The sequence below is a fragment of the Sinocyclocheilus anshuiensis genome, unplaced genomic scaffold (assembly GCF_001515605.1).
Source record: "Sinocyclocheilus anshuiensis isolate Anshui unplaced genomic scaffold, SAMN03320099.WGS_v1.1 scaffold1008, whole genome shotgun sequence".
In the NCBI taxonomy this organism is placed as follows: Eukaryota; Metazoa; Chordata; class Actinopteri; order Cypriniformes; family Cyprinidae; genus Sinocyclocheilus; species Sinocyclocheilus anshuiensis.
The window spans coordinates 518047-531546 of NW_015548267.1; the positions used below are offsets into that span (position 1 = coordinate 518047).

The 13500-nt window shown below is 34.6% G+C and overlaps 1 protein-coding gene across 1 annotated transcript; it reads left to right on the forward strand.

Moving 5' to 3' along the window:
• Positions 1-1924: 1924 nt before the first annotated feature.
• Positions 1925-8310, forward strand: LOC107655661 (fibroblast growth factor 18). The gene is made up of 4 exons (XM_016443223.1): positions 1925-1954; positions 3122-3299; positions 5656-5762; positions 7283-8310. The coding sequence occupies exons 1-4, from the start codon at positions 1925-1927 to the stop codon at positions 7550-7552; spliced, it is 585 nt and encodes a 194-aa protein (XP_016298709.1). The 3' UTR covers positions 7553-8310.
• The last annotated feature ends 5190 nt before the right edge of the window (positions 8311-13500 follow it).

The window sequence follows — 13500 nt, forward strand, 5'->3', positions numbered from 1 at the left end:
GAGTCCAGCCTGGGGTCGTCACATGTGGTTGCCGCAAGCCCGCCGGCCGCTCCTTCGTCGAATTCGCCGTCTGCGCCGTTCTCAAGCCCGCCGGCCGTTCCTCACTCAAGCCTGCCGGCCGCCGCTCACTCTAGCCCGCCGTGTGTTTCGTTGTGAATGCGAAACTACTTTGTTTGAGACATGTCTTCTTATTAAAGCTATAACTTAGAAATTATTTGGTCAAGAGCAGTGAATGATTTTCTGATTTTATTTTATTCTTTGGGTCATATTAACAGCGTAGACAGCAGTACTAGATATTATGCTGCTGTCACTTCATACACAGATCTAATATAAACATGCGATTTCTTTCCCAGCTATTTACCTTCACAGACATAACTGACTGTGTTTTTGTAACTCATGTGTGTTTTTAACATAACCTTGTGTGTATTTGACAGTTTAAGCACGATAAGACATGAAAGAGAACTTAGTTCTGTAGTCACATGCCGTGTGACAGCCGCTTTCTGTGCATGTGCTTCAGATGTGTGCGCTCAGAAAACCCTATATCAGAAGTTTAAACTGATATGGCTTTAAAACGCATGATTTCAGCGCGATAGACATAATAAAAACCAAACAGATGTTTTTTTTTGGCAGCGTATCTGAGGTATGCGCTGTAAAGGCACAGCCCTATTGTGGAAAAGGGGAAAGGGGGTGGGGAGCAGCAGCTCATTTGCATTTAAAGATACAGGCACGAAAATTAACCATGGTTTTATTATAGTAAAAGTGTAGTAACCATGGTTTTCTGGCGTATTGACTACCATTTGTATAACCACAGTTTTACTACAAATACCATGGTTAAACTATGGTTAGTGTGGCAAAACCATGGTTAATTTGTAGTTAACATGGTTTAACTATAGTAACCATGGTTTTTTGGTTTTATTTGTAGTAAAACCATGGTTAATTTTCGTAACGGTACAGGCACGAATAAGCGTGTTTCTGCTTCCACTCAAAATAGGGGTATTTTGAGCTAAAACTTCACAGACACATTCTGGGGACACCTAGGCTTATTTTGTATCTTGTAAAAAGGGGCATAATAGGTGCCCTTTAATTAAGTCACCGACACAGTGGCCAATTCTGATTGGCCGATGACAACATTTCTGTTGTTTTTTCGTAATATCCCTATTGACTTTTTTTTTTTTCTTTTCTTATGGTGCTATATTAGTTTAATTTCTGTTGAATCACTCTGCGCTCTTTTTCTTCTCACATTGTAAAATAATTTAACTCAAATCATTATTTAATATTCATGTATTTTATATTTGATAAGTATACTGTAAAAACAAAAGATTGGAATTTTTAAAGACTGTAAAAATGCTAGAGCAAAAACCTGTTAATTGGTTAATGGCAAATTCCCTTACTCTTCAAAGTGAAAAAAACTGTAATAACCAACATTTTAATAAATAACATTTCATGTAATTTTAGTAATTTTAATTAAAAAATTACAGTTACATTTATATTTTTTGGAAGTGAAAAGTCATTTTATAATTTACAGTGAAAATGTAAATTGACATTCCCAGAATTCCATGTGACACTTCGCATTTGATGGTTTTTTATTAAAATAACTATTTATTCGTAGTTTTCTCTGTAAATTTCACATTTCACTGTGTATCTGCATTGCAGGTGGGATGAATAAACCCTTTCAGCCTGATATAAGATATATATTTTTTTTTTGATAATGAGCATCTAACTGTACATAATCCTTCACATAAACTATCATACTCGTTCTGGAGGATGAGTCAAGCTCTCAAGATGTTCATTTTAACTTCACATTCCCCGTAGACCTGATCAATCAGCAGGGCTTTGGGATGCTGGGTGGATTTGTTTTTGTTACCATGGAAACACTCACCTGACCTTGATTGCTCTCTCTCTCTGGCTCCTCAGGTATATCCAGATGATGCTGGTCATGTGCAATCCTCTACAGGTGAGTTACCTGAAATCAAACTAACCTGTTTAATGGACATTACTGGTCTTATTGTGCATGATTCAGTCTGTTCGTGTTATTTCATATATGTTTTCTTCATAATCCTACATGAAAATAGTCTGAATTAATTAATGCGGTAACAGTTTACAATAAGGTTCCATTGTAGCAATAGTTCATGCATTAGCTAGCATGAATTTACTATGAGAAATACATTTTTTACAGCATTCATTAATCTGTTAATTTTAAAAAACAAACAAACAAACAAACAAAAAAAACGCCTATTTCAACTTAAAAACTTAAGTTCAGTTGCTGCCTTAAAGATTTAAGTATAATCAATTTGGTTGGACAAGTCATTTCAATTTAAACTTAAAAACAATTGTGAAATTTCATATAACTTAATATAACAAAAACTTGAATTTGACTGGAATTGATTATGTTGAAAAACATAAGTTGCCATGACTTACTGATTATATCATTTTTCAGTTAATAAAAATTGTTTGTTGTTTGTCCACGTCAGTTCACAGTGCTTTAACTAATGTTAATATTCAACTTTTGATTTGACAAAATGTAGCAAATGTTGAAACTGACAAACTAAGATTAATTAATTCAGTACAAGGATTGTTCTTTCATGTTAACTAGTGTAGATAACTAATGTTTACAAATTATACCTTATTGTATGTTAAATATTAAACCTTATTAATGTTAAATTGTCATATTTAGTGTTCTGTTGCAGGTAATGCAACATAATTAATTTAGTACAAGTTAAACATAAATGTTTGTGTAATAAAGTTAATAAAAGAATAAATAAAAAACGGTGAAAAAAAATCATAATAAAAATAACAAAATCGTAAAATAAATATAAATAATAATAATAATAATAAAAGAAAATCAACAGAAAAAATAATTAAAAAATATATAGATATACGTGTAAAAGTTCTGGAGGCTAAACATGACCAGCCGTAGATCATCCAAAATTCACTGCAAACTCACTTTCTGATATGAAATACCATGCTTTAACAATACACACCATAAATTCAACCTAGGCTAACCATAGTGCTTTTTTGGTAGTGATGAGTTCAGAATTGTTTTCACAGTGAGTTCACTTCAGAAAAATGTCTGAATATAAGGGGAAATAAAGACTGGATGTGTGTGGTCTGTTGCCTGCAGGTGTTTGGAGTGGACGGGGTGAATTTCAGCGTGCACGTGGAGAATCAGACTCGTGCACGAGACGCCATGAGCCGGCGACATCATCGTGTGTACCAGCTTTACAGCCGCACCAGTGGGAAACACGTCCAGGTGCTCGGACGCAAAATCAGCGCCCGAGGAGAGGACGGAGACAAATATGGTAACAACACACACACACACACACACACACACACACACACACACACACACACACTCAAGAAAGACCACCCACAAACACACACAGGAAACAGGAAAAGTAGAAGACAAAGACTCAGCTACTGCTAATACAGTGATTCACAGACAGAGAGAAGCAGCAGCCAGTGAATTCTGTTGAAATTCCAAGAAAACAAGTATATTGTGACTAGACTTGTGCCGGTATTCGGTAATGCGATATATCACGGTAATGAATATGCACGATATTGTTATCGTGGGCACTTCTAAATACCGTGAATAATTATATATTACAAATTATTCAGAATTGTGACATACATCACTGCAGTAATACTAAACTACTAATATCATAGGTTTTAGCCATATCACCCTAATCTACCAAACAATTGCACATTTTCTGTTTTCAAAATTGTGAATTTTGCATATAAATTAATGAAAATGTGGCCATCAGCCACCCTGAGCTTTAGATAAAAGTATCGGCGACTGAAAAACGTCAATCTCTATCTTCGTTTACTCCTTTCTCCCCCCTTCCGTTTATCCATCCATCGCCTCTCCTCCTCTGAATGCATGGATGGGTTTCAGAAGCACACAATCAATGGACATGAAAGTTGACGTGGCCTGTTTTATTGAGGGGTGAATCTCACAAAAACGTCCAAAATGCAATATATATATAAAATAAATGAATATTTAAATAAAAATAAAATAAATACATAAATAAAATATTTAAATAAAATAAAAGCTGAAATAAAATTAAATATAAAAAACTTAAACTTATTTTATACAGCTAATTTCCAAAGTAACATTTATCATTTTCATTTAATAAAATAGCTAAGATATTAATACAAATGAACATAATATAGACATTAAACAACAATAATAATAATAAAAAAATATTACTTAATATTAATAAAGTTACTAAATGTTTAACTAAAATGAAAATGATAATGATAATGGGAAATACAAAACTAATATGTCAAAGCAACTGAATGAGAATATATCCTGAAATGGGATTAATTCTCATAACATTAGAATTCAGAAAATCTTAATGGTCCTAAAACCAGCTTTGTTTTATTTGTATAAGATATAATTTCTTACTCATTTCCTGTAAGGATATTTGACCTGGACATGATCTTGACAGGTTTTGCGAGATTCACCCTCATAATTCTTTCATTCTTTATTGTGAAAATATTATTCTGAAAGCTTCCAGAGAGCTTGAGGTTTTGTGATCGACTCTCCTCATCAGGAAATAAAGGGAAGAGAAAGACGGGAAGATGGGAAGGGGGTGAGGATGAATGTATTTGTATAGCCAGTGAGGGATGTCTGGATGAGGAGAGATTGGAGGACGACAAAGAGGTTATTGATCTCTGGTGACCCCTGACCTCATAAAGGTCACGCAAGAGCCATTTCAGAGCTTCAACTGCCAAACTGCCACACACACACACGCTGAATGACCTCATTGAAGGCTGACCGTAAACTGTATCTGGAGGCTTTTAAAATGCAGTGACAGAGAGGCGGTTCAGAATAGCATATTAAAACTCATATTATTTCTGCAGCATACAATATGCATATTGTAAATCTGGTTGACCCACCATTGCCAAAATGTATCCCAAAATGCAATGAGCTCCTTTCGACCTTTCATTTTCAAGATGAAGAATGAACTGGAAATAAGGCCAAATGTTTTAACACCTCTGTCTTGACTCATTGTTTGATTGGGAGAAATTAAGACATTTGTATAGAAATTTGGATATAAAAAAAAAAAGAAGTCATATTTACTTGCTAATTGGATGCCAAATTAAAAAATTGAATGAAGTCATGTAACAAAAATGTAGCACATATACATTTTATATACAGTGGGTACGGAAAGTATTCAGACCCCCTTAAATTTTTCACTCTTTGTTATATTGCAGCCATTTGCTAAAATCATTTAAGTTAATTTTTTTTCCAGGGGGTCTGAATACTTTCCGTACCCACTGTATTTGATCAAATTATGATTAAAAGTTAGGTAAAACAACTAAAAATCATATTTCTGTTTATTTTGTTCCCTCAACGACTTACATTTTTATTTAAGAGCCAGAATTTCTACAGTCTTGAATTTATGCGGGAATTTACAAATTGTGATTCTAGACCTGGAAAAGTCATGAAAATTAATAAAATATTTTTAAAAGTCCTGGAAATATGTATACATTTTTATAGTTATATGAAGCATTAAAAAGATGATCACGTAGAAATTGCAATTCTGAGCTAATAATAATAATATCTTTTTTTTTTTCACGTCAATACAAAACCAGGGCTCATGGTGATATTTTAGTAATGTCTGTCTGTCTCTCTGCCTGTCTCTTCATAAGCCCAGCTCGTAGTGGAGGCAGACACCTTCGGCAGCCAGGTGCGAATCCGAGGGAAGGAAACCAATTATTACCTGTGTATGAACCGCAGAGGGAAACTCGTAGGCAAGGTGAACTTCACTGCTGACTTCTTTCACTTTCTTTCTTTCCTGTTTCACCTATTAAAACAAAGTTGAGGCAGGACATAAATACAGAACTTGCCACATTTTAGAAGTAGCCATTTTTTTTCTTCTGTGGAACATAAAAGAAGATATTTTGAAGAATGGTGGTACCAACCAATGCTATAATGTTCCATTGAGTTCCATAATATGGACAAAAATGCTATGGAAGCCAATGGGACCCGAAGCTATTTGGTAACAAACATCCTTCAAAATATCTTTTTTTTTTTTTGTGTGTTCCACAGAAGTCAGTCAGTCATACAGTTTTAGAAATAACATGAGGGTGAATAAATGATGCAGATTTTTCATTGTTAGGTGGACTATCCCTTTAAAATAAGACAAAATATGTTTATTGGCAACAATATTTTATCAAAATATGCTTTAAAATTAAGTAAAACAGCTAATTTAAAACAACTAATTCATATTTATTTTGTTCATGTGCGAATTTTAAATGTGTGATTTGTAGACCTGGAAGAGTCATGGAAATTTTTATAATGCCTATATATTTTTCTAGTTATGGCAAGCACTAAAATATTTTGCTAAAAAATTGCTGTTTTGAGTAAAAAATAAGTAAGTAAATAAGTAAATAAATAAATGAACTGGAAAATTACTGAAACTTGTGGAGTCACAAAATTTAAATATTATTATTATTAATAATAAAATAATAAAACATTAGCAAAGAGTAATACAAAAACTAAAAATCATGTAGTTATGAATTACTAAATTCTATTTTTGAAACCTGTGGAATTAAGGAATTCAATTATTATTATTATCTTAATTATTTAAATATATTAGCACTCATAGTTTTTGTACACTAATAAGTTTGATAACCGGCAACTTTGTCAATACAGCAGAAGTAACAGAAATACACTGTAAGAAAAAAAATCTGGATAATAACAGTTCAAAGACATTTTGTATAACCCTAAAACACAATGTAATGCGTAATTCAAAATATGAGTGAATCACCTGTGAAAAATCAATATGTACATTTTCTTCATATTAACATAGTACTTTGTGTCCTATTTTACAGACTTTCCCCCGGTTTCACAGACAAGGCTTAAGCCTAGTCCTAGACTAAAATGTAAATCTGAGCTGTTTCAACTGAAATAAACTTGCACTGAATGATCTTAAAACATCTCAGTGCCTTTGTTTTGTCTTAAGATGCACACCAGTAATGCTTTTTTCTAAGGCATGTTTATAAAAATGACTTAAATGTCCTAATTGAACTATGGCCTAATCCTGGCTTAGGCTAAACCCCGTCTATGAAACTGGGCCTATATCTTGTATCTTAGCCTACACGGAATCAAAGAATTTGAAAACAGCCAATACAGACAATCTCAAATCTAATGAACACATTTGTGACTATTAGTCCATGCTTGGGGTCTTTAATAAATGCATTAACCATATAATGTTTATGGTCAAGCTAACACATTTGTCTCCATGTGTGTACATGGACTTTTCTGTCTCCCTAGAAGGCCAGCAATCGTAGTGCAGACTGCGTCTTCATCGAGAAGGTTCTGGAAAACAACTACACAGCGCTAATGTCAGCACGCTACACTGGGTGGTACGTGGGCTTTACCAAAAGAGGGCGCCCTCGCCGTGGTCCGCACACGCTTCCCAACCAGCAGGACGTCCACTTCATGAAGCGCTTCCCACCTGGAGAGCAGCCGGATTTAATGCCGTTCCGCTTCACCACCGTCAGCAAGAGGAGCAAGAGAGTCCGTGCGGCGCGACCACGCTAATGCTGACACCAGTGTCCCACTGCTAACATTTACATGAGGACGAGAAATAAACAAAAAGACAGTCCCAGTGAAAATGACACTGCTAATGCGAAGCAGGACCGTCTTGTCTTATTTGAACAGACGATGCGATAGCATCACTTTATATTCCACTGGGTTGGACCTCTACAACCCTAATAATAAAGACTAGCTAATTTACACCAGAGCTGTGGATAAGACAGCTTACTTCAGACATGGAGATGACTAACCAAAGCAAACACAAGCAGACGTCTGGCCCAGTGGACGGGTGGAGGAAGCATTAGGCTGCGCATCCAACCATCGGCCCACAATGAAGACACGTAACAAAACACAAGCGAATTGGCTTGTAGACGCCGATTGTGTGGCAATTTTCCTAAGACAAGACTTGGATGTGATCCCGCCAAAGGGAGAGCAGCAGAAATCCCTGAACCTGCGGAAGAAATAAAGACAGAAATGGACACTGATTGGAAACTGGGTCAGAAAGGCTACTGTTATATGGGAGCTCCTTGGGTAAGACCTGCCTTAAAGGACATGCTGAGACAAAATTGAAAAATCGGTCATCGTTTGCTCACCTCATGTTGCTCCCAATGCATGTGCGATTATTTTTCACTGCAGTGCAAGAAAATTGCACGTCTATTTTTCACACTACAGTTCATAGTTAACACATCCGTCAAGCTCTCAAAAGGTCAAAAAACACCATAAAAGGTTCATCCGACACATCCATTATATTCCAGGTCATTCAAAATCATGCAACAGCTTTAAGTTATTATTAATTATTATAGCTTAATATAATACAATATATAGTTATTACTATATAATCTAAATTACTATCTATAATTTTTTATGACTTTTGCATCAGTGACGTCAAAGTACTGGAGCAATTTTTAAACAATGCAGACAAATTTAGACATATATATATATATATAAAATGAATTAGTTTCAATGAAACAGAAATTTAATTAGTTGTTAATTAGTTAATTTAATTAGCTGTGATGAAACAGAAATAGCATCAGATCTATACTTTATTGTGAAGTACATTTAAAAGTGTGATTTTTTTAATCTGGAAAAATAACTATTTTTAATTAATAAACTATTTTTAAAAATCCTGGTAATTTCTATAATTAAAAAAAATAATAAATAAAAAAATCTTGTTATATCAAGGGCTAAAATATTTTATCAGGTCAAATTGCTATTTGTGGGAATAATAATAATAATAATAATAATATTAGAATTTTTTTTTGAAAATTACCACTACCAAAAACAGTTTGAAAACAAGTTGTGTAAAATCATTTCTTCCATATTGTGATGTACATACAAATGAAATGGATTATTAAAAAAGAAAAAATGTAGGGCGGAGACTTCTATGCATCGGTTGCTGTTGACATGTGGGTGTGGCACTCAGGAAGGGGCGGAGTTTAAGCGGACTAAATAATTGGAGCATCCTGCATATATCACCAGAGAGAAGTCTGACGTTTCACTGGAAGATCCAGTTTTGAAATTATTATAAAACATTAAAAGGTAAAAAATGTACGGATGAATCTTTTGCGATAAGACCAATACATACTCACCAAACAATATGACTTCCGAAGACTTGTAGTGCACTAGTCATATGGACTGCAGTTTTAGTGTTTTATTTATTTTTTGAAGCTTGACAGACTCACTATGAACTGTAATTGTGAGGCGAGTAAATAATGACCGAGTATTAATTTTTGGCTGAACTATTCCTTTGAAGCTAATGAATGAATGATTTTAATGCTGTATAAGTGTGTGTGCATGTGCGTGCAATGGCATATTTCAGGTTGCATTAAAGACCGAGAGGGATATAATCATACATGACTTATTGCTGGATGGACAGGATTTACCAGAACTGGAAAGTAAAAGATAATAATAAGTAAACTCTCTTAAAGCTACACCAAAATACAAACTAAATGACCAAAGACAAGTGGCAACCAATGACAGAGACAACCTGAACAGCTCCGATCCCACGAGAGCACGGGACGGGTCACCACGAACTGACACGAGGAGCAACGTTCCTGTTCGGATTTTAATGTGGAATGCTGCTACTGGGAAATGTAACGGAGAACCAAAGTCTTATACCAGCTTATTAAAGGAAAAACATTACAAAACTTTTTCTAAATATAAATATATAAATAGATATATAAAGATTAATGCTGACTAAGTGATATTACTTTGACTGTTACTATGATTGTTGTTACTATAAAAGGATTCAACTTATTTATTTTATCTCTGTGTACGGCAAAAACCTTTCCAAAGCCAGTAAACTCTACAGAAACGTGTCTGTGTTTCAAAACATATATGTTGTGTGAGTCATCATTATCATCAAACTGCATACAAACAAAGATATGGTCAGGAATTCATCTTAAATGTAACACAAGCCATATCTACAGACCAAAATATACTGCATTACAATGTGCTAAATGCAATGCCCCGGCAACCACCCACAACATTCCAGTAACCACATAGCAACTCCCTGCTAACCACTCAGAACATTCTAGCAACCTCACAGCAATGTAGAAAACTTTAGCCACCACATAGCAACTCCCTGGTAACCACTCAGAACATTCTAACAACCTCAAAGCAATGTAGAAAACTTTAGCAACCACATAGCAACACCCTGGTTACCACTCAGAACATTCTAACAACCTCAAAGCAATGTAGAAAACTTTAACAACCACATAGCAACACCCTGTCAACCACTCAGAACATTCTAGCAACCTCAAAGCGATGTGGAAAATTTTAGCAACCACATAGCAACTCCCTGGTAACCACTCAGAACATTTTAACAACCTCAAAGCAATGTAGAAAACTTTAGAAACCACATAGCAACACCCTGGTAACCACTCAGAACATTCTAACAACCTCAAAGCAATGTAGAAAACTTTAACAACCACATAGCAACACCCTGTCAACCACTCAGAACATTCTAGCAACCTCAAAGCGATGTGGAAAATTTTAGCAACCACATAGCAACTCCCTGGTAACCACTCAGAACATTCTAACAACCTCAAAGCAATGTAGAAAACTTTAGAAACCACATAGCAACACCCTGGTAACCACTCAGAACATTCTAACAACCTCAAAGCAATGTAGAAAACTTTAGAAACCACATAGCAACACCCTGGTAACCACTCAGAACATTCTAACAACCTCAAAGCAATGTAGAAAACTTTAGAAACCACATAGCAACACCCTGGTAACCACTCAGAACATTCTAACAACCTCAAAGCAATGTAGAAAACTTTAGAAACCACATAGCAACACCCTGGTAACCACTCAGAACATTCTAACAACCTCAAAGCAATGTAGAAAACTTTAAACAACCACACAGCAACACCCTGTCAACCACTCAGATCATTCTAGCAACCTCAAAGTGATGTAGAAAACTTTAGCAACCACATAGCAACTCCCTAGTAACCACTCAGAACATTCTAGCAACCTCAAAGTGATGTGGAAAATTTTAGCAACAACATAGCAACTCCCTGGTAACCACTCAGAACATTCTAACAACCTCAAAGCAATGTAGAAAACTTTAACAACCCACACAGCAACACCCTGTCAACCACTCAGATCATTCTAGCAACCTCAAAGTGATGTAGAAAACTTTAGCAACCACATAGCAACGTCCTGGCAACCACTAAGAACACCCTGCATTGTAACAGAGTTTTTGCACAGGAACTTCAAACAAGTCAAACGAGTGCATTTTTTATTTTTTTGAATAAATAAGGTATTATTATTGTAGCTACTATTGCAGTGTTTAGACATGATCTATTACAGTAATAACAATTAGTGTTTTATGGTAAATATAAAGAAACCACACAGCAACACCCTGTCAACCACTCAGAACATTCTAGCAACCTCAAAGCAATATAGAAAACTTTATCAACCACTTTGCAACGACTTGGCATCCACACAGAACATTCTAGCAACCTCAAAGCAACGTGGAAAACTTTAGCAACACCCTGGCAACCATTCACAACATTCTAACAAACTCAAAGCAATGTAGAAAACTTTAGCAACCACATAGCAACGTCCTGGCAACCACTAAGAACACCCTGCATTGTAACAGAGTTTTTGCACAGGAACTTCAAACAAGTCAAACGAGTGCATTTTTTATTTTTTTGAATAAATAAGGTATTATTATTGTAGCTACTATTGCAGTGTTTAGACATGATCTATTACAGTAATAACAATTAGTGTTTTATGGTAAATATAAAGAAAATAAATTGCAAAAATGTCAATAATAATAACACACAACACACACACACACACACACATGCACATTTGACTATATATAAATATTTCATTGTATTACAGTAATGACAGTTATTGTTTGAATTTCACTTAATAGTATTTTTTGAAAATATAAAGAAAATAATGTCAAATAAATAAAATAAATAATATAAACTTTAAAGGAATGCACTTAGTATTTCTAGATATAATGCATGTGGACCTGTTGCTTATAACTGGCGCAGTGAACACACACACATTACTGTCACCAACAACCTGTAATCCCCGCAGTCTCTGCCCAGCTGAGTCAGCGGGAAAATCAAAGGATTCCGAGAGAGAAACAGACTGTTCTGGAGGCGAAGTGGTGGAAAGATTTGTCGGCCAAACCCAGAGGAAGGTGTATGGTAATGCTGGATGAGGAAAGAATGCAAAAAATGTGCGTGAGAACACATGGGTGACCTGAGACCTACTGGAATTATGGGGGGAAAAAAACACCGACCCACAGGAAACACTCACACCCTCCATCTCACACACACACACACACACACACACACACACACACACACACACAGTCCGTTAGAGCCAGACACGCAGAGGTCACGCTCACACATATTCACACACACACCCTCAGTATGACACACACCGAACACGTCCGACACACAACACACCCTCAACCAGATGGACGCGCAGACCCGCTCATATAACGTGCCAGCTTCACACACAGATACAATATTCTGTTATATGTGGTAAATTACTGGCGAAAACCAGACAAATGGGTGAATCACACAAATACTGGCAAAAACTCAAGGTCACATTTCACCCAAAAATCAGACAATAAGGAATTAATTCTGCATAAACAAAAATTAAGGCTATTTTTAGGATTGTTACAATTTTTGCATTGTGACATGATGATAATTAAACACATTATACCCTCAAAATTCTAATGACTAATTATTTTAATTGGTTCTAGAAATCACTTATTAGCAAAACACAAAAATAAAAGAAATAATACAATGTGCTATTTTTTATTATTTATACTGATCTTTAAAATAATAATAATAATAATAATAATAACACTAAAAATCTAATAGTAATATATATTTTTCAATTAATAAGAATTTTTGAAAATATAAAGAAAACAATGACAGTTGCAAATAACAATAATAATACATTTAGACATGATGTATTACAGTAATGACAATTAGATATTTTCCCGCACATTACCGTCCTACTTTTAAAAATATAAAGAATTTGTAAAAAAAAAATATGAAGAAAATAATGTAAAATAAAATTAATAATAATAATGTATATAAAAATAAGACGTTTTTATAAAAGTTATTTAAGTATACAGGCATGATGTATTACAGTAATGACAATTAGATGTTTTTTTAACATTATGGCTCTAATAATTTTTGAAAATAGTGAAAATAAAGTCAAAAGTAAATAAATAACATTTTAAACAGCTAAATAACATTTATTATTATTATTATACTTGATTTACATAACACTAAATATACTTTATTTTTTACCTTTGATGTTGGAGTGAAATATGACCTGGACATTTGCTCATGACACTCAAACACACTCAAATCAAACTTTTCTGTAACATGGGTAACATCCAACCCCAAATATTCACTACTAGAAGGCCACTAATACCGCAGTGTAGAGACTGAATCCAGGTCATA